The following is a 22,196-nucleotide window of genomic DNA, read 5'->3' as shown; positions in this document are numbered from 1 at the left end:
TATAAGCTGGCGTGTTCAGAAATGAGAACTCCCGTACAAGAGTGAAGGTTAAACATCTGAGTCGTACATCAAGCCTCGCGACCAACTCATTTAATTCAACTTCGGCCAAGTCTCTTCATTCTAACATGAGACCAGACCTTTTTTTCATTAGGTTTCCAGATGCCTCACTTTACGACTTGAAAAACATCTGCAGACCACAGTGATTTGCTCCTCTTTAAATTCCTCTGGCACTGCTATGGCATGCATCCTGTCTGCCCAGGCCGTGAACTGCCTGCGGCCTTGGCTACCTCTCCACTATATACATCTTGCTTTCCTGGTGAGGCTGTGAGCTCCACAGACACAGCAGCTGTGTCTTCAGCATTTTCTAGCATATTCAATAAATAAATGCTTTTAGGTTTACTGAGACTATTCATATTAAAACTGGTAGACTGTTAATATTGGCACTTGAATATTTGCTCCTTTGAGGAGACCCTGGGCAGCCAAAGCTGATATATTCCTCTATCTCAGATTAAAAAATAATTAACTGGATGCTAATTAGCAATTGTATAATAAATATATAAAGTTGGGTGCTAATGAGGTAAATTCTCTTCTAAGCATCTTACACGGACAAACAATAAATCCAATATAACATCTTTATATAGTCAATGATATTATTTACCCATTTTGCAGATGATAGAATTAAGGCTCAGAGAAATAAATAACTTCCCCCAAGAACACAGCTCAAAAATGGATGAGCTGAAATTTAAATCTAGGCATTCTTGCTCTAGAGCCCTTAACAATGATGATATACTGCCTCTCAAAAAACTCAACACACTTGTGTACTGTAATAGAGTGCCAGGATATTGAAGGATAAACCCTTACAGATTTCTTGGGGGGAAAAAACAAACAGGACACGCTGGAGGAGGAGAAGGAGGAAGGAAAAAGAAGGAAGAAAGCCCACCTCAATCAGCAGATTCACCCAGCTAAGCCCAGGCTAGATTGGTTGATCCCCACAGAAGTATAAAAAATAAATGCACATTGTTGTATTTGTTACCTAGCAAAAGCTAAAAGATACAATACCTGAGTCACTAGGAATACCTTCTGAGAGATCAAAGTGCACCACAAAACTGCTCAAAATATAGGATGGGCTAATTAAAGTACGGCTCATCCAAATTAGGAAATTACAGAGTAATTATCAATCAACATATTACATATTACATAAGGATTGTTAGAATGACACTGTTTTTTTCCACTAGGAACTCTCTCTCATAAAAGTGAGCAAAAATGTCAAAGGCTAACTCTGTGGCAACATTCTAATTCCTGCCCGAACCAAAGGAAAGAGTCTTCAGTAAACCTCTGATTGAATGGCTGGCTTTAACACCTCTGTGCCCTCAGCAGGGAAACCAATAAGCTTGCCGTCTCTGACAGATGGCTTCTCCCGCCTCACACACCCTACTGTGTCCGGGACCACTGGTAGCTAGGAAGTTGGCTCTAATGTTTTTAATATTCAGATAAGAAGACTGAAGTAATTAAGGACTTTTAAACATTTGCCAGATAAGCCCTGGCCAGGTAGCTCAGTTGATTGGAGCATCATCCTGTACACCAAAGTGTTGTGGGTTTGATCCCTAGTCAGGGCACATACCTAGGTTGCGTGTTCAATTCCCAGTCGAGGCATGTACAGGAAGCAACCAATCGATGTTTCTCTGTCACATCAATGTCTGTCTGTCTGTCTGTCTCTCTCCCCTACCCCTTCCCTTCTAAAATTAATGTACATATCCTCAGGTGAGAATTTAAAAATTTGCCAGATAAGGTGGCTGAGAGTAGAATTCCAAGATCATGGTCCCAGTACAGTGAAAGATGTAAGCATCAAATTCCAAAGCCAACTGGAGTACTGATAAAACCATTAGCAAGTCTCCATGCCTAAAAAGCATCCCAAAAGTTTATAAATTTGATGTGGGGCATAAAACACTCTTTACTAAAAAGAACAGTCATCTTCTTTCAGTTTCTTATACTTTTATTCTTAAGAGAATCACTCTTCTTTCCTCTAGATAGGTAACAATCTTATTTGTATAGACAGTCCACCCAGGCTTGGGTCTAAATCAGAAGCTGCACTTGACTAAAAAAATGCAAGGTCTGCCAGAGTTTTTCACTGAGACCCTCATGGTCTTGTGGTGTTTCCATGACGTCTTCTGAACAGGGCCACAGCGGGGTGGGGCAGCACCATGTCTGTATGAAACCACAACCAAAACGGGGTGGCCTCAAGTACAGACAGACCTGTGTCCACACTATAACCTTTCATGGCCACCGGGACACTGCCCAAGTTCAAATCCCAACACAGTCCACCTGGCAGACTCTCCATGCTGCTCGGTTACAACAAACCTAAAATGAGAAGTGAGTTGCTTTATAAAGTATCTTTTAATGCATGAGTGGGATGAAGAGGGGCTTTAAACTCAGTATGCAGAAAAAGAGAAAGGTATCGTGTCCATTCTCCTACTTCCTGGGTTTCTACTACGTTTGGATTATTTGAGGAGGAGAGAAAGGGAGAGAGGGAGGACAAAAGTTAAGGTGTAAACACCATGTATCAGCAAGATGAAAAAAAACTCCTCCCCTCCCTTATTTTCACCAATTCTACCTGCAAACTAAACAGGACAACACACCATGGCTGGAGGAAGCAACTACTGCTAAACACACTCTCTCCCTGTCTGGGGTTGTACGTGAATGACAACAGGAAAAACCCACATCAGCCAGGTTGGGATGCACTGCTCTTTACCACAAGGCACAGCTTCAGACCCCGTCAACCTCTTCATCAGCAACTGAGATCATTCTGTCAGCTAAGTAGCTGGAATAAGGGGTGGGGATAAAAGTATGGAAACACCATTAAACACAGAGCATCTACTTACAGGTTCCACGAACTCAAACATCTTTCTCTCTTGGACTTCCTGCACCTTGAAGACATACTCCAGGGATACCTCATAGAAATGCTGCCGGACCAGGTCCAGTTGGCTGTCTGCCTACAAATAAGATGGCATTTCAGAGAAAAATCAAGTCACTACCCAAGGAGAACATTCGGCAAGCAGGCCAGAAAAAGTCTCAAGGTAGTTTTTAAAAACAAATCAAAGAGCATGAAACATAAATAAGAATAACAATAATAGTTAGCCGAGCATTCAACTTTGTACCGGGCACTGTGTCCCGTAACTATACATACATCACCTTACTCAAACTTCATTAATTCTAGTTATTTAATACTAATTAAATTCCTAAGAAGAAGATATTATCTTTACCTCTAATTTACAGGAGGAAAACGAATTCTGCTAACATTAAGGACCCTGAGGCAGCCAGTACAGGGCAGAGCTAGGACTTCTGTCCCGGCTGATCTGCCTCCAAGACTCGTGAGTGTCTTTAAATCCCTAGGCAGCACTGCCTCCCCATACTAACTCCCCTGACCACCCCACAACCCCCATGGATCTTTCCTGCATAAGCTAGCCAACTGAGACCTCACTGGGAAAAGCGTCATTCTGAAAATCTGCAAAGTGCCTCCTGCAGAACGAAGGAGCCAGAAGGAAAGTCCTCTGAGGAAAATGGCAGAGCCCTGCATCAGTTGGCAGCTGGCAGAGCAAATGCCTGGGTTGCAGTTGCAGCTCTATCATTTTCTATCTGGCGAGACCGGCTCAAGTCACTTATCCTCCTGGGTCTCTTTCCCACACCTGGAGGATGGAGATGATAGCACCTGCCCTTGCTCTGAGTAGAGCTGTTTCAAAGAGAAACTGAGCTAAAGGTTGCAAAGAACTTGAAAACCAGGAAGCTCAGTACACCTTGGTTGTTATCATCACCAGAGACATCAGAGTAGATGGGTTTCAATCCCTGCTCCTCCCCTAAGTCAGCCACATCATCCCCAAGCAGTTATACTCCTCTCCCAACTGGTCTCCCTGCTTTCAGTCTCTCTCCCTCCCCTTCCAATCCAGTCTCCACCCAGCAGCCAGAATACCTTTTCTAAAATCTAAATCAGATGTTCTCACAGCCTCTTCAGTGCCTTCCCCTGGCCTCCACCATGGTCTGCAAGACCTGGTGTGACCTGCTCACCCATCCCACCTCACCTCCTCCCACCCCAACCCTCCAGACACTTGGGGCTGCTTGCTGTCCTCCAACACTCCAGATTTCTTCCTTACCATGCAACCTTTGCTCTTGGTATTCCTTCTGCTTGAAAACCTCTTCCCTTAGATAAATATTCAATTTTTTTAAACTTCAGTGCCCAATAAGAAATACCTTTTGCATTATGACCTAATAAACATACATTTATAATTAGGTGCAATACACTTCCATATTTTTCATTCTGTACCAGCCTACTCTACTCTATTTCAAGACCCAAACAATCAGATTTTATGATACACCCATAATTATGGAACACTTAGCTTGCTCCTTCTCATCCGTCTGGCCAATGTTACCTCTTCAGAGCAGCTTTCTCTAACCACATTATTTTACATAGGCCACTTCAGGAAGTCTCTATCTTCTCTCTCAGTTTATTTCCTTATCATTATAAACATTCTTATTTATTCCTGTTCTCTTGTATATTGACTAATGGAATATAAAGTTGGTAGGAGCAAAGGCCTTGTCTCATTTTTCTACTTTTCTATCCCAGGCCCCTGAAGGGTGCCTCACCCATAGTAGGCATTCAGCAGACACTTGAGGAATGAATGATTGATCTCTGTGTGGCCATCAGGACCCAGCACTCAGAAGAAATGTGCAACTGAATGCAATTCCAAAGGAAAAGGAAGAAGAAATCCCAAATAGAATGGTATGTGTCTCCTACCAATGCCCCAGTCCTCATCTGGACCACAGAACCCACATCCTTAGCTCCTCCTGAAATGGAAGCATAGGCCAGGATTCCAACCCATCCAGCAGGCCACTCAAGCCTGTTCCATGAGAAACTAAATCTACTAGTTTGTCTAACAGCCACCAATCATTCTGTGCGTCCTGTAAAAGAGACATTCTCCTAAACTGTAAGTTCCATGAAGGCAGATCATTCATTTCACCGCCCCAATGCACCCAATGCCTGAACAAACTTGTTCACGGAAGTATGCAGTGAATATTTGTGGAACAAATGAATATTGTCTTTGAAGCGAGCTTCTGAGCCACTGAAGAATACACGGATTTTTAAAAAGTCATCCACTAGATGGCAGTGTCATTCCACATGGCTGCCCTAAATCCCCACCAGGGATCTAGGGATGAGCTAGGATTTATAAGTATTGGGTTCAGAGCCCTGCAATCAGGGAACAATTCTGGATAATCAAAGGAAGAAAATTCTATTAAATGTGTACAAGGTATTTAATAATAATCCTAAAAGTTGATTTTTTTTTAATAAACGTGCAGAAAATCACCACTAAATAGCCAGAAGACCTTGAGGAAATCAGCTGACCTCTACAAGAAACTCGGTTCCTTCAAAGGTAATTTCAGGAGGTTCAACCGGATGATCAATCACCAACCCCCCCCCAACCCCCACTCCCATTCTGGCCAGTTCTAGGTGCCTGACACATGATGAATGACAATGGCAGGCAAGCAGCAGAGCACTATCCCTCCCCCCAACCATGGAGCAAGAAGCAGGAGAGCACACTGGGTTCAGGGAAAGGGCTCCAGAGTCAGGAGCCAGGGTTCAAATCCTCACTGACCAGCTATGGGCAGACTATTAACCACATTAGTTTCCTTATATGTAAAGTAAGGGAATACATTACACATTATATATGTAATAAGGGAGTACATCAGCATCTCACAGGGTGGCTATGAGGAGTTAAGATTCCATGTAAAATGCTCAACACAGTATCTGACACATAAATATGCACTCTATATTTGCTACTATTATTGTTGTATCAGTACAAGTATTATCACTGTTGTTATTATTAGATTATTTAATTTAATTCGTTCAAGTACAACCAAATAGGAATAGGCCAGGATTCACTGGAAAGACCTTTGGCCAACTCCTTGCCCTCAAAGTACTTAGAAAGTATGAATGGGTAAAAGACAAGAACACAAAGGACTGTGACAAAAGAGCATAATGAAAAAATATCCACTAAGATATAAACTAGAAAAGTCCACCCTACAGACTGAATGTTGGTGCCCCTCCCCATCAATCTGCATGTTGAAACCTGATCCCCAATGTGATGGCATCTGGAGGGGGGGCCTTTGGGGGTGATTAGGTCATGTGGGTGAAGCCCTCAGGAATAGGACCACTGCTCTTTATAAAAGAGACCCCTGTCCCTTCTGGCCAAGTGAGGACACAAAGCAAGACTGCTGTCTATGGATGAATCAGGAAGCAGGCCTCACTAGACACCGAATCTGGTGGCACCTCAATCTTGGACAGCCCAACCTCCTGAACTACGGGGGATAAATTTATGTTGTTTACAAGCCACCCAGTCTGTGGAATTGTGTTAAAGCCGCCTGAACAGACTAAGGCAGTCAAGAAGGGTGCCATTCGATTTAGGGGTAGGGGATGGAGAAGAACAGGCCAGTCACAGGGATAATTCTCTACGTTTGTGTGGCAGCTATAACTTGCCTTCTCAGACATGAATTAGGCAGGACATGTACTTTATAAGTATTTTACAAAGAAACTTACAAGCTCAGAGAAATACATACTTGTCCCAGGTCACACAGTGAGTACAGGGCAGAGCAGGCCTTGAAATAAGGTATCTCCTTGCCAGCCAGTTTTCTGGTCCCTCAGTTGTGCTACTCGTGGCAGTGATATTGGCAGGGCCCTAAAGAACTTGCTGGACTCTTCCCAGATCAAGTCTGCACTACCCAGGCATGGAGAGAACAGACAGGGAGGACAGTGCCCTCGCTCTGAGGAATGCCATGCCTGTGGGGTAACTATATGGCGGGCCTCCAGTTCCCAGTAGGGACGGGAACAATACACACTCGCTCAACTCTCGAATACCTCAACTCATCTAACTGCTTAGAAAATGTAGGGCTGGCTAGATCTGGCCATTGTGACCTGCATCCAGAAACTTTCCTCAAATACAGTTTCCAAATCCACTAAAAGGAGAGGGCATAAGGGCAAAATCTAAGTGGAACTATATACGGGATCCAGCAGAAGTAAGGCCTGCTTGAGTGTGGTTGGTAGGATAACAATATGGGTGTGATAATTTACAGCTTTAATTTGAACATTTCACCTAAAATGTCCTTTGGTGTGCTTCAGTGTGATATTGTTATGTTAGAGAATTACATGCTTATGATTTTGTAATAAAAGATTTTATAATGAAAAAGGTGTTTTATTTGTGCCAGACCCTGTATTTATCCTCTATAAACACGTGTCCTGGGGTGTCTTCTGGTGCCTAAATCCCCGTGTAGAGTTGTGAACAGCCTTTATATACCAGGCAATGAAAATAAGTATTTCTTCAGCTTTCTCTATCATATTTGACAAGGTTTACCTGAGTAGCTCTGCTACTTTTAAGAATCACCTCATGCATCTGCTTCGTTTTCCCTACTCAGGCACAAGATCTTCAAACAAAGCTTTTTAGTATTTCCTACGTTCTACAGTTCACACCAAGTACTCAATTGCTGTTGGCTGGTTGGCCAGAACTGGTCTGCAAAGTCCACTATAAACACTAGTGGCTGAAGTCGTTGCTGAGTTTTCATTGTCACTCAAACAACTGGTTTAAATATCCGAGCAAAGAGTCCTGAGAACCACATGTCCCTAGCCGAGGAGGTGGAACAAATCCTGCTTGGGAGCGGATTCAGATTCCACCAACTCTTGAGTTGTTTTCATCTTTCCACTTTTGACCTTACCATCTTCATATGAACTTTCACTTTACAAAAGTACTGGTGTGGTATTTGCTCCAAAAACAAAAAAAGGAAATTTAAGAATGAGGTCTAGCCTGAAAACCATAGCTACTCTTTAGCATATATACCTGAGAAGATCAGTAAACTGTTAAGAATTAAATAAAATGACACTTGTGTAGCCAAATTTGGATTTCACCAGGACACCATCCTGTCTCTCAGGAACATAAACTCCCTTGCCACGTAAACCTCCATGAACAGAATAAAAACAGTCAAAGCTGACTCTTAAAAAGACCCCATACACATCCAAAAAGCCAGGGGCAGGTCAGAAAACTTACTTTTTTCAAACAAGGTTATTACCAAACCACAAACCACAGGAGTGACAATAAAGTACTGCTTTAAAAATAAATATAAAAGACTACCATCAAGTACTGGTTGAAACAGATTTTTTAAATTAACATTAAGGAAGGTTGACCAAAGTGTTTCAGGTGCTAACATTTCAAATCCCTGATAAAAGGTAGAAAGTCAAACGGTGAGGAAATAGAGTACAGAATCAAGGTCAAAGAGTGAGAGAAACAGGAGAACAGATCCCAGTTTGAAAGGAAGAAGCACATTCTAGCACTTAGGGCTGCCCAACAAGGAGGTGGGTGAGCTTCACCAGCCATATGTTCTTCTGCCTCTCACAGGCTGGATGGCCACCAGGGGTGTGGTGTGGGCGGGAGGACACAAAGGCAGTCCAGCCACCCGGCATCAGACCAAAGCCCTGGTTTCCGAGGTCTCTCCCAAACCTAGGATTTTCTGGCAGATTGTAGCCAGTACATATCCGCAGCACCATGTAAAAATAAAACACTCTATTCAGGATACTAGTAAAATTTCTTACCTCCTGAAGCTGAGACTCTTTCTTTTTGGAAGACAAATTTAAGTGTTTTTCTAAGACACCATAATACTTCTCTGTCTCCTTGTCATACTTCTTTTTGGCTTCCTGGGAAAAAAGAGAAGAGAAAGAATAAAGCATTGCAGCAATAAAAGCAACCTGGGTCAAGATCTTTCTGCTCATCTTCACAGCTTCATCATTCCCTCAGACCACAGAACAACAGCAGACAACTCGGCTTCTACTTTTCAAATAATGCCCATTAAACCAAGCAACCACCCATCAACGGCCGGATGGCTTTGAGTGTCTGTCAGAGAGGCCACCACAATGCCGGAAACAAGGCAGCTCCCAGTGCTTTACAGAGGCAAGGCCAGGACTCCGCCTTCTAAGAACTCCAACTGTGAAACAGAAATTTCTACTTTCTAACTCACAAGGGTGTTCAAAGCCAAACGAAGGAGGAAAGTTACCTATGAAGATAATCTCAAAGTAGGAAGATCTACTAATCGCTGGAATGGGACAGTCTATAGACTAACTGAGATCCAGCTTTAATAGTGTTCAAAAAGTTCTTCTTAATCGAGACCCAAATATCCATTGATGCAATAATATGACACACAGGCCTTTAAGCTAAGGAATAATTCAATACAAGGAAGATGTTATCTTCACAAATGTGTTCACTGCAGCATCATTAATCAGTAAAAAAAAAAAAAAGTGGGGGCGAGAAGCAGCAACAGTGGCAGTAATATCACCATCCAAGGTTAGGATCTGGAATGATTCATGGACAGAACATCCAACACACATAACTGGGAAGGCTAGGCAGCCATATGGAAAACTGCTCTTCACATAATGCAAAGTAATATAGTATGATATAAACTTGGTGTATCTTATGTAGAGTATATATATTTATACATAAAGATTAGGTGGGAAAATACCTAAATGAAAATACTTGAGTTAAGACAATGTGATGTGTGATTTTCTTCCCTCCATTTGGGAAATTTTTATTGTCCTATGTTAATTGCTTTCAAAATGAAAAATAACAGATATCGTAACACACATAATCATCCCTGTTGTCCCACCACATCACTGATTAATTGAGGTTGTATTTTATCTCCCATTTAACAAGAAAAACTTAGACAAGAAAAACTTAGACCCAAGGAGGTTAACTTGTAAAAAGTCACAGAGTGACAGAGCTGGGACATGAGCCCAGGACAAGCTGCCTCCAAGGCCCACGTATCAACCTTACTTGAGACATAGTCACAGGTGTCTCTTCCTTCAATGTCCCCATGGGGATGGTAGGAAAAGGGCTGGGAGAAGGTCGGCACTGGCCTGCTAAACAGGATCAAATTTACTGAGTGCATCACTCCTGCTTTTGACTTATATGGAGCCCACAGAAGATTTTCCTGCAACTCCCAAGCCTTTAAGAGAAGAAAAACTTTTACAGCCAGATAAGGAAACTCAGAGACATCACTCTTCATTTAACAAAGATATAACACACAACCACTGTGTGTTGGGCTCTTAGGCACTAAAATACAAGACAGCCGCAGTCCCTACCCCCACAGTGAGGACATTCCAGTAGAAGAAACACAACTGACCACTGAACAAGTGAACAGCGTAATGGTAGACTGCCAGAAATGCTGTGAAGGAAATAAGCAGGGTGCAGTCACAGAGATTCTGCAGATAGGGTGCTTGGGGGAGGCCTCGATGGAGAGGCAAGGGATGAGGTAAGACCTGCTGACCCGGCAAGGAGCAAAGTGGAGGCTTTTAGAGCAGGAGAGCAGTAAGTGCCTTGGACAGAGCACTCTGGGCCAAAGTGGCACAAAATTCAAAAGAAGTCATTGCCTGAAGCCCCAACCAGTTCCTGTGATGTCTGCGATGTCATTTATGTGGTGAACATCAAAATTCTAAGTGGGCAGAATTATCATCTACACAGTTTTATTTTTTTATTTATTGATTTTAGAGAGAGAGAGAGGAAGGGGAGAGGGAAGGAGGGGGGGAGGGAGGGAGAGAGAAAGAAAGAAGAGAGATTAAGAAACATCAATTTTTTGTTCCACTTATTTACACATTCACTGGTTGCTTCTTGTATGTGCTCTGACTGGAGATCAAACCCACAATTTTGGTGTATGGGGACGACACTCTAACCAACTGAGCTACCCAATTTTCGCTGACACGTATCCATTTTTACAAATCTGAATTGTGCTTAAAAGACTACTTACAAACAAGAAAAATTAAGTACGCAGAAGCAAATGAAGAAAAGCCCGATGAGGCATTACTCCTTCAAATTTGAGAGGGACAGACAAGACCTTGACTCAGGCAACTCTTTTCCTTTATTGAAACCAGTGACTTTGAGCTAAGGCTCCAAGTCCCATTTAATGCTCACTGAGCCACTCCACCAGCCCTGTCACCAATCCCAAAGAGGAGAACCCTGAGCCAGGATAGTCCAGCTAACCACAGGTGAGAAAAGGCCGGGAAATGTAAGTCACTGGAATTCTGTGACTTTCTGGCAACTCAAGCCTCCACATTCCATGTTCAGGAGAACAGTCGAAGTGAGAGAAAAAGAAGCAGTTCCGTCCTGAGCCATAGCAACCAGACCTCTGTGGGAATAACTTTACTGAGATTTACAGAATGTCCTTAAGATGGGGGAGGAGGTGGTATTACTCAGTTTCTCAGGGACATGACAGTGTTTGCCTTCCAGGGCATCCACCGTGGGTGGCTAAGTGGAGAAAGGACAGAAGTAGGATCCTCCACTTCCAACTCTACACGCACCGACTCAAAACCAATCATCACCCCTGTCCAGGACTTGCTTCCCTCATCTACACACCAAGCACGACTAGATGAGACCATTACTCAGGTTTCCTCTTTCAGCTCAAAGACCATCTAATAAAATAAGGACAAGGACATCTACCTCCTCATAGGTTGTTACAACTAAATGAGATAAACCATATACAATGCTTGGCAGAGTGCCAGGTACATGGAAAGTGCTTAATAAATCTCTGTGGTGGTGACAAAGATGGGGGGGAGAAATGGTGGTGATGGCAATGACGAGGTCCATCACTGAACCCCACCTCCTTCTTTTCAGGAACACCATTTGCTTTCCACAGCCCGTGTCCCAGGAAGATAACCCTCCACAGCACTGCCACACTTTGAGATCACATATGTGTACCTGAATCTCTGTGTCTGATGTCCTTCTCCCCAGCCACACTACGAGTACAGCAACCACATCTGCACTTCTCCTCCACCATATGGCAGTGCGGAGTGCAGGGCCAGGCACGCAGCAGGCTCTCACATATTTTTAATGAATCAACTGTGTGTACGCAGTGTAGTAACATCAATGACTATATGATAGATACTGTTCTAAGCACTTCATATGAGTTCACTCATTTCTTCCTTGTAGTAACTCTATGAGGAAAATACTATCATGATCCCCATTGTACAGCCCAGGAAACAGGCATGGAGAGGTTCAATAACCTCCCTAAGTTTACATGCAAGTGACAGAACTGAGATCTGAGCTCTAGCAGTCTAGCTCTAGTGCCCACGCCTAACCTCTGCTTGCCAATGTCTATTCTACTTTCACTGCAGAGCCCAGCTGTGGCTGCAGGGAAAACACAGTCACCCAAACTCAGGACTCTAAACGCAGGGCCAAAGTTACACCGAGCTGCAGGGTGGCGCCCTATTCCTGAGAAGCCACACCAGCACAAGAATGCCCAGGAGTCCACCTCCCTGGCAGCCTTCACACCTCACACTCCCAACTGTAGATTCTTGAAAGTAGCAACAGCATGTTAAAACAACAGAAGCAGCACCAGAGGGGACAAGAGGAGGAAGGGTAATTTTAGCATCATGCAAGCAGAGTTCAGAAACTTGAACTTGGCCACTGAAGAGCCCTTGCTGGCTCTTAACAACTCTTGAATCTGCTTTCTAGAGCACCCGGTGTAGAGGGTTGGCTGTTCCTTTGTTTTCTCTGAAATGCACATACTACTATGATATACAGTGGAACCTCAGTTCTTAAACTTAATTCGTTCTGGAAGGCTGTTTGAGAAGCAATTTGTTTGAAAACCAAATCTTTTTTCATTAGAAATAATGTAGATTGAATTAATCTATTCCAGACCCTGCCCCCACCGTGATGACTGTTTTAATCTTACTTATATACCGTTCAACTCTAATCTACTGTTTAATCTACAAATAAACACTTCAAAAACAAAAAGGACAAGAAAATTTAACAAAATGAAAATGAAATATACAGTAAAAATGGAAGTTTGCATATGCAGCAGCCTCACCTTCAATGCTGAGAGCTATGGATGACTGAATACGGAGAAAAGGGTGGAGGTCTAGAGGGATGTTACTGTTTGGAAGGGGAGTCCCCTTTCATAGAAATGTCACGTAGCTCTTCTTCTGGGGTTCTCTCTCTCTTTAGTCTTTTTGCTCCACAAGAATGTGCCTCAGGTTTACTGGGCATCCATCTCATTTAAAACCTACCCAATGATGTTTGTTTTTACCTGCATTTTAACACTTGCCTGAAGTGAAACACTGCATTGTCACTGAATAAGCTTATCGCTCAGTTTGCTACTACTATGTCAGGGTGATATTTCTCAATTAAACTTTGCATTTCTCCCCATTTCCCAAGCATTTCCTTGATAAGTGAAGTAGGAATAGCCTACCTTTCCTCTTTTTCTAACTCTTCAATTGCAAATTGAACAAATTACGTTTGAGAACCAAGCTTCCACTGTATCAACATGAAAGGGTTGTCAGGTAGAGAACTAAAGTTTTGTTCGACAACCAAGACATTTTTTTCTATGCAGAACTTGGTCTAGAAGCAAAATGTTTGAAATGGGAGACAATCGAGAACTGAGGCTTGACTGTAAATGTATTGGGGGGGGAGGCAGTGGAGAGGAACCAGTGCACTGAAAAAATAAATGACAAAGCAGGAGGGATACGCAATCATCCCCAACGCCAAAGCAGCTTTCTTCAACAGGAGTGAGTGAACAGAATACGTGTGAGAGGAAACATGTTTTGGTAAGCAACCATTTTTCTTACATTTTTTAATTCTCATATTTCTCACCAGCTATAGCCCTGCCCCTGCCCACCCAACCTAGAAAAGTACCTGCTCCTGTCATTATGATCAATTAATGCAAAGGCAGCCTCACTGAGACTTCTGCTCCTCTTCCCTCCTCTGCTCCTCTTGCCTCCTCCGTGCTGTGATAACTGTCAAACCAGTGCTGAGTGAAGAGGCCAGAGTGAGAGGCGTCTGTGCTCAGAGGGAAAAGTGACTACTGGAAAGATGACTCAGTCGATAGGTCCGCTCTGCCACTGCCTCAAAGCTCTTCAGAACCTCCAGAGCCATCCCAGTGTGCTTTCAGGAGAAGGAGGCACAGTCCCCAAGGCCACAAAGAGAAGTTGCTCATTGGGCCTGCGTCAGCAAGAACTGGGGTGGGACATTCACGACATTTTCTCGCCTGTCGCTGGGTTTGCTCACAGTCTGGGACAAAATCCTAACGGAACAAGACGTCCCTTTAAATTTTTAGTCTCTGATACAAAGCCAATAACCCCCAATTGCTTCATAAATGCAAACTGTAAAATTGGCAGAAAAGTGCTGTAGAATTTAAAGAAAAATCTTTGCCGTGGTCCCTCCTTCAAAGAATGAAAAACCCTGACTGAACTGAACATCTGCTCTTTCAGGCCCTTATTCCCATTCAGAAAGCAGACGCACTTGGGAGAGGGGGAATGATGGGAGAAGGCCCCACTTCTTACATTTGGGCTTTTTCCCGCCTACAGGCTCTTCTCAAGGCCATTACACAACTGAGTATAAAATCCATCTAAAAGGGTTAAGAGTGTGACGCTGCCCCAAACACCCTGCAGGTGGCGCAAGGGACTGGCTCAAAGACAGTTCTGGAAAAGCAGGAAAAAAATCCTGAAAATCCTCTTGCTTTCACTGATTCCAATGAAAACACCTTCCCTGCAGGTGGTCTCTAAAACTCCACTGAAGGTCAAACTGGCTAGGGCTTCCTAGTCATTTCTCACAGGACACGGGAACCCGGGAGAATCCCCCTCTTAAAAAAGAACAAGACTCCCTTTGCGGTCTTTTCAGTAACACTAGAATTGGCCATGTTTGGGCTACTGTCACTCCAAGTCAGTGATAACAAATGGTGACCTCTGGGCTGAAGCAGTCCCACTTTTTGACCTGCACAATGTGTTAAAATATGTTTTTTTAATGATCTGCCAATTTTTTATCAACCAGGCGATTTCATATAAAACTCTGACTTTCTTATTTCTCTTGAAAAATTTAAAGATCTATCAAGAAAGGGCTCATGTGAACACAGAGCAAAAGGGAGCTAAGCACAGAATGCCAGGCCCACAGGGCCCTATTTGTAACCCATGTTCTAGGCTCCGAGGCCTGGATCTGTGCTCCCACGTTGTCCAAGCACACAACTATCTATCTACTAACACGAAGGAGGCGTGGTCTCTACTACTGGATGATTTATGAACTAGCACAAAATGATTAGAGAACAAAACACTGGAATGACTGCTCTGGGGGTGACCACTCAGGCTATGTTCAGACACTTGTGAAGAACAGATGAGCTACGTGCCAGGCTTACCTGCCCAAGGTTTTCTGAACACAGTGGGCTTAGATTTTCTGAAGCAGGTGTGTTTTCCAGACCTCTTTCCCTAAAATCCAAGAAGAAGAACTGTAAAATTCTCACCTTAGCAGCCCCAATCTGCTCCTTCCGAAACTTTTCCAAGGGCGTGATGAGCACATCACTGGCATTCTCAATCTGGTGAAGAAAAACAGAATGGGACAGAGTCAGAGGACACAGAAGAGCAGTATCAGTAAAGAGGTAGCAATTCTTGCACCAAATACCTCCCCTGTCTCAACATAAAATTCGAGTAAGCAATATTGTGCGTGTAGTAACTGTTCACAATACTTAACCTGACAGCATGTCAAATCAAAATCTAGTCATCAGTTCAAAACATGGTATTCTTCCTGTACCTGATTAAAACTAATTCTTTAAAAATAAAAATTAAGGCTTCTGGCAAAGATGGAGGAGTAGATAGACACACTGTGCCTCCTCGTACAACCAAAAGAAGGACAACAACAACTTTAAAACAAAAAAACAACCAGAACTGCCAGAAAACGAAACTGTATGGAAGTCCAACAACCAAGGAGATAAAGAAGAAACATTCATTCAGACAGTTAGGAGGGGCGGAGATGGGCGGGGGGGGGGGGGGGGGGTGCGGAAAGAACTCGCAGCAAGGAGGCGTGGCTGGTGGACCTAGCAAGGTGGCTGATTGTGGAACAAGGCAGGCAGTGCGACAGCTAGCAGACCCCACAGACCCACATTCGCGCATAGATAAACCGGGAGGAACAACTGGGGAGCGAGACAGACTGCACAACCCAGGGCTCCAGCTCGGGGAAATAAGTCTCAAACTTCTGATTGAAAACACCCATGGGGGTTGAAGTGGCAGCAGGAGAAATTCCCAGCCTCACAGGAGAGTTTGTTGGAGAGACCCACAGGGGCCTAGAGCGTGTACAAGCTCACCCACTCGGGAACCAGAACCAGAGGGGCCCAAGTTGATTGTGGGTAGCAGAGGGAGTGACTGAAATCCGGCAGAGAGTGGAACAGGCACCATTGCTCCCTCTCGGCCCCTCCCCCATATACAGCGTCACAGCGCAGTGACCAGCGATACCCCACCCTGGTGAACACCTATGGCTCCGCCCCTTTACATAACAGGCACGCCAAGACAAAAAAAGTGGTCCAAATGAACAAACATATCAAAGCTCCAGAAATAATACAATAAGCAATGAAGAGATAGCCAACCTATCAGATGCACAGTTCAAAACACTGGTAATCAGGAAGCCCACAGAATTGACTGAATTTGGTCGCACATTAGATGAAAAGATGAAGGCTATGCTAAGAGAAACAAAGGAAAATGTACAGGGAACCAATAGTGATGCGAAGGAAACTGGGACTCCAATCAACGGTGTGGACCAGAAGGAAGAAAGAAACATCCAACCGGAAAAGAATGAAGAAACAAGAATTCAGAAAAATGAGGAGAGGCTTAGGGACCTCCAGGACATCTTGAAACATCCCAACATCCGAATTATAGGGGTGCCAGAAGGAGAAGAGGAAGAACAAAAAATTGAAAACTTCTTTGAACAAATAATGAAGGAGAACTTCCCTAATCTGGCAAAGGAAATAGACTTCCAGGAAGTCCAGGAAGCTCAGAGAGTCCCAAAGAAGCTGGACCCAAGGAGGAACACACCAAGGCACTTCATAATTACATTAGCCAAGATTAAAGAGAAGGAGAGAATCTTAGAAGCAGCAAGAGAAAAGGAGACGGTTCCCTACAAAGGAGTTCCCATAAGACTGTCAGCTGACTTCTCAAAAGAGACCTTACTGGCAAGAAGTATTCCAAGTCATGAAAGGCAAGGGCCTACATCCAAGATTGCTCTATCCAGCAAAGCTGTCATTTAGAATGGAAGGGCAGATAAAGTGCTTCTCAGATAAGGTCAAGTTAAAGGAGTTCCTCATCACCAAGCCCTTATTATATGAAATGTTAAAGGGATTTATCTAAGAAAAAGAAGATCAAAAATATGAACAGTAAAAATGACAGCAAACTCACAGTTATTAACAACCACACCTAAAACAAAAACAAAAGCAAACTAAGAAACAACTAGAACAGGAACAGAACCACAGAAATGGAGATCACATGGAGGGTTATCAACAGGGAAGTGGAAGGGGGAGAGAGGGGGTAAAGGTATAGAGAATAAGTAGCATAAATGGTATGTGGAAAATAGACAGGGGGAGGGTAAGAATAGTGTAGGAAATGTAGAAGCCAAAGAACTTATATGCATGACCCATGGACATGAACTATAGGGGGGGAATGTGGGAGGGAGGGGGTGGGCAGGATGGAGCAGAGCGAAGGGGGGGAAATGGGACAACTGTAATAGCATAATCAATAAATATGTTTTAAAAAAACCAAAATAAAAAAATAAAATAAAATAAAAATTAAGATCTCTAAAAATGTAAACAATCATCCGAAGGTGGAAGGAAACTAGTAACATGGTAGGATCTAAATTTCAAGCTTCAAGTGACATACTGTATTTTACTCATTCCCTCAAGTTATATTTAAGTAGATACATTTAAAGCAGATCAACACTGAGTCTGGATTACAAACAGAAAGCATCTTTGACATCTGGTGGCACGAAAACCTTCCAGCCAGATTCTGTGTGGCCCTACCAACACTGGACTATGATGACGACACTGTGTCTACTGACCACTGGCTGCCTCTCCATTCCATCTCACAGCCCCACCCCCTCAGGTCCTGCACTCCAACCACACCAACACCCGAAGGCACCTCAAACGTTCCAACCCTGTCCCACTTCCAGGCTTTTGTATTTCGCTGTTAACTCGGATGCCCTGTCCCTAAATCCTTATGTGAGCGACTCATTACTTACTGCAATTCATTTCGGCTTAAAGGTCGGCCATAACTACCAACAGATTCTAAAGAAACTTCCCACCAGCCCACCAAATGTTTTCTTCAGAAGACATAAGCCAGCTAAAGTTCTCTGGTGTTCCACTACACACAAACACGTGTGCACACACACACACCATCTTGTAAATGCTCTCTTGTCCCCCACTCCCCCTAAAACACAGAAGAGTGCTGAAACAAAGGAGCACTCAAATATTTTTCAATGACTAAATGAATGAATGAGTGATTTCTTGATTAGCTGCCAACTGTGTGACCATGGGCAAAGCATTTAACCTCTCTGGGCTCCAATTTCCTCGTCTACAAAATGAGTGGGCTGGATTGTTCCAGCTCCAAGATTCCATGGCCTTTTCTAAAGCAGTACAGTATTTTACAATCTTTCCTCTTAAGTCATTCACTGCTTACTCCTTGCTCAACTAATTATTAAAGGAATCTCATCTCAACAAAGCATTATTTTTCTAAATCACATGCATGTCTATTGCAATGAAATCAACAGAGTAAATGCCAGAAGCCATAAATGGACACAGAGAGAACTAACTGAACAAAATGAGGGACAGAAGGTGGCAGATCTCCAAATTTATTGCCTTTTGCCTTTTTCTCAATTTTGGGACCACTTATTCTAGTAGAGAGCAACACTAGAGTGTTGCAATGTTAATTTGTTTGATTTTTATTGTTATCTGATGTGGCTTAATTGGCTCACTTGTTATAAGTCTTTTCTACAAATCAAGTATAAGTCTCTAAGGCTCACAATGGTTTCTGAGCCCCTAAGTCAGTGGTTCTCAGTTTTATCCACATGTTAAGCTCACCTGGGGAGCTTTTAAAAACCTCTATGTCCAGGCCTCACTCCAGACCAATTAAATCAGAAACTCTATACTTCATCTTGGGCATCAGTATATTTTGAACTCAAGTTGTTCCAAAGGGCATCCATGATTGAGAATCCAGTCCTAGGTAGATGCTAAATATATGAAAGCAGTAACTGCTCACCTGGGAATCAGGATGCCCAAGTCCTTGCCCTAATCCTCTACTACCTACTACCAGCCTTCATAAGACCTCAACTGTCTCATCTGTCAAATGAGGGGCTGCAGAGGTGAGGAATAAGGTCTATCTGGGTCTGTGATTCTATAACTATAATTTCTACTCTCTTCCAAGCACTGTGCTACTATTGGGGACACGGTAGCCTATTCTCTGCCCTTCGTGAACTCATTTACTATAGGACACGTGCCGTGATTACCAGGACACAATGTGCCAAATGCAGAATCAGAGGCATGAAGTAGATATTAAGAAAATACAAAGGATGGCCAAATATCCTGGGGTGTCAGGGAAGGCTTCCCAAAGAAGGTACAGCTTTGCTCAGCTGAGATGAATTGATGATGAAGCCATCACAGGGCGAGGAGGTAGAGAAGGGGCTTGTGATAGCCATCTACTCAGATGCAGACAGTAGGAATTCGATTCACTGACATTAATAATAAAATTGCAAGATCAAGCTGAAAAATATAATCTGATCATTGTTCCCTCACTGCAGGCCATAGCAATCTGCAGGGTATTATCATGATTTGCTCACCACATCGCCCACCTCAAATACCGACTTGGCCAAGAATCAGACTCTAAAGAATCACTTCCCTTTCTCAGGCACTAGCATGTGCACAAACACAAGATTTCCCCTCTCTCCACCCCCAGCAACCCTGCTGTGGCCGCCACCGCCACTGCCGCCACCGCCGCCGCCACCACCACTCCCAATTCTGGTTCAAGCACCCAGCGACGAGCAATGGAGGAAAGCAGTATGACTCACTACAGAGCAGAAGGTGAGAGGCTTCTACTCTGTTTGGAGTTTTAAAGAAATGCCCACATTCTCTGGTTTAATACACACTTGGGTTCGAATCTAGACCATGCCACTTATTAACTGTGTGATCTTGGGCATGCTACTTAACCTTTGTAAACTGCGATACCTTCACCTGGACAGTAAGTATGAGATAGGTACCACCTCGGAGTCATCATGAGGGTTAAAATAGAGAATGTATGGCTACACAATGTCTTGGTAGAAGCTATGGACTAAACTGCACCCCTCCCCCCATCAAAAAGTATCATGTATTGAAGCCCTAACCCTGGCAAATTAAATGAGAAGGCCATTAAACTGAGGTGGCTCTAATGACTTAGTAGCCTGTATCAGCAACCTAAAACCTAAGCCTGTGAATGCCTCAAGGTTAAGAAATGAAAACCTAAGAACATGCAATCACAAACAACCAAGCTTTCCGAAATAAGGCAACTACCTAATCGACAGCCAATTAAATCATTCCCTTGCTTTGCTTCCACATCTTCTGTATAAAAGTCTTTCTCTTAGCTCCTGGCAGTAGAGAACTCCTAACTACTTCCAGGTTGGTGCTACCCAATTTGATTTGATTTTTGCTCAAATAAATATGCTTTAATTTGTCTTTTATTACCCACAATGTGACAGATTTGAATATGGGGCCTTTTGAAAGGTAATTAGATCATGAGGCCACTGTGGAGTCCTTTTGATGGGGTTAGTGCCCTTGTAAGAAGAGACCTGAGAGCTTCCCTGCCCTTTCTCTGCCGTGTGAGGCAACAGCAAGAAGGCAGCCATCTGCAAGTCAGGAAGAGGGCCCTCAACCAGGAACCACATCAGTCGGCCCCTTGATCTTGGACTCCCATTCTCCACAACTGTGAGAAATAAATGTTTATTGTTTAAGCCACCCAGGCCATGGTATTTTGGCAGCCTAAGCTGACCAAGACAGGAAATTTAGTCTCAAGCCATCACTTGTTAGTATGGAAAGAGAAAAAAAAAAAAGTTCATTAACAGATTCTTCCCAGGGCCTCTGGAGCACCACCTCCAACACAGAAGCCCTTCTGGGGACAAATCAGCATGCAGCCAGCAGGGGGTTTCAAATTAGGCCTCAGTCTGATTTGGAAGGAGCCAAAGAACTTGGGGATGTGGAATCCCTCATCTGTTAATGCTGAACCACATCAGAATAAATTCTAATGCAAAAGAGATCTCTTAAGAACCTGAATATCAGCCTTTGATTCTTGAATTTTACAGTGCCTCTTTTTGATGAACTTCTTAGAGCTCCCATCACTTACTAAATGCCCATTTACTAGGTGCCTGCCACATGGCCGGCACTGTGTTAGGTGCTTGGGAATTAAAGGTGAAGGAGTGACCCTGCCCTCCAAGAGCTCTTGGATAAGTTTGATGGGGGGGCAGGGATGGGGTATAATTGCAAAGCAGGGCACCTCCATTCCCATTCTGCCAACAGAAAATGTAAGGCCCCAAAGAGTTAAATAACTGTAAAGATATACCCAGAAGACATATGTCTTATGTATACACATTACAGTGAAGTCATTCTCAAGTTATCCTAGTAAATATATCCTATTTTTTACAAAAGGCTCCAAGCCTTGCAAAGATGAGAAGATGAGGCTTGCTCAAGAGCTCAAAGCATTCAAGTAGCAGAGCCTGGACTCAAACCTACTTCTTCTGATAACAAATCCCATGCTCCCTAGACATGACCACACTGTCTGGGACCAAGAGTGGCCCAGCTGTACTCACCATCCGTATCCGTTCATCTTCAAGATTCCTGAGAACAGTGGCAAACTCCTGCAAAGACCTTGCTGGAAAAGGGAAAGGGGCCGTGAGATGGAAGTTAAGTAATGGGCCCTTGGGAGCCTTTCCAAATACAGCTATCTTGTTATGGATTGAAATCCCTTGGCACATACATAAGCCTAAAGTCATTTTCCCCCCCCCAAGGCTCCCCTTATCTTTTAATCATTAATCACTAAGGATGACCCAGAAATGCATGTTAATTCCACCTGGCACTTTAGCTAGGGAAGGATTTCCTCCAAGGAAAAAACTGGCTTGTTCCTGAGAGTACCCAGGACTGATGAGATGCTGGCTGGCTCCCAGACCCCGGGCTGGAAGGGGCAGAGTTCCGCTTAAGAGTTGAAGGATTTCCTGCCCAGGATTTGACCTCCTCACCCTTTGTTGTGGGGCTGCGTCAGAATCCAACCTTTTCTTTGGCACTAGAACTAAACAAACAGTGCTGCTGGCACCGGAAGTCCCATCTCTGGCTTCTCCTTGGGCTCCTCCTGAGTCCCCAAG

General features: G+C 43.6%; 1 protein-coding gene across 9 annotated transcripts in view; it reads right to left on the bottom strand.

Annotated features, from left to right (window-relative positions):
- Nucleotides 1-22,196, bottom strand: part of ARHGAP26 (Rho GTPase activating protein 26) — a 451,541-nt gene that overhangs the window by 289,338 nt on the left and 140,007 nt on the right. For all 9 annotated transcript variants that reach the window (XM_045183872.2, XM_045183873.2, XM_045183874.2 and 6 more), the window contains 4 exons: nucleotides 21,648-21,709; nucleotides 15,304-15,375; nucleotides 8,624-8,725; nucleotides 2,880-2,990 (listed from right to left, as the gene is read on the bottom strand). In XM_045183872.2, coding sequence (XP_045039807.2) covers nucleotides 2,880-2,990; nucleotides 8,624-8,725; nucleotides 15,304-15,375; nucleotides 21,648-21,709 — 347 coding nt within the window. The remainder of the gene's footprint in view (nucleotides 1-2,879; nucleotides 2,991-8,623; nucleotides 8,726-15,303; nucleotides 15,376-21,647; nucleotides 21,710-22,196) is intronic.

Source organism: Desmodus rotundus, chromosome 10 (assembly GCF_022682495.2).
Source record: "Desmodus rotundus isolate HL8 chromosome 10, HLdesRot8A.1, whole genome shotgun sequence".
In the NCBI taxonomy this organism is placed as follows: domain Eukaryota; kingdom Metazoa; phylum Chordata; class Mammalia; order Chiroptera; family Phyllostomidae; genus Desmodus; species Desmodus rotundus.
Note: the sequence above shows the minus strand (reverse complement) of the source record. Positions and strands in the feature narration are given on the sequence as shown.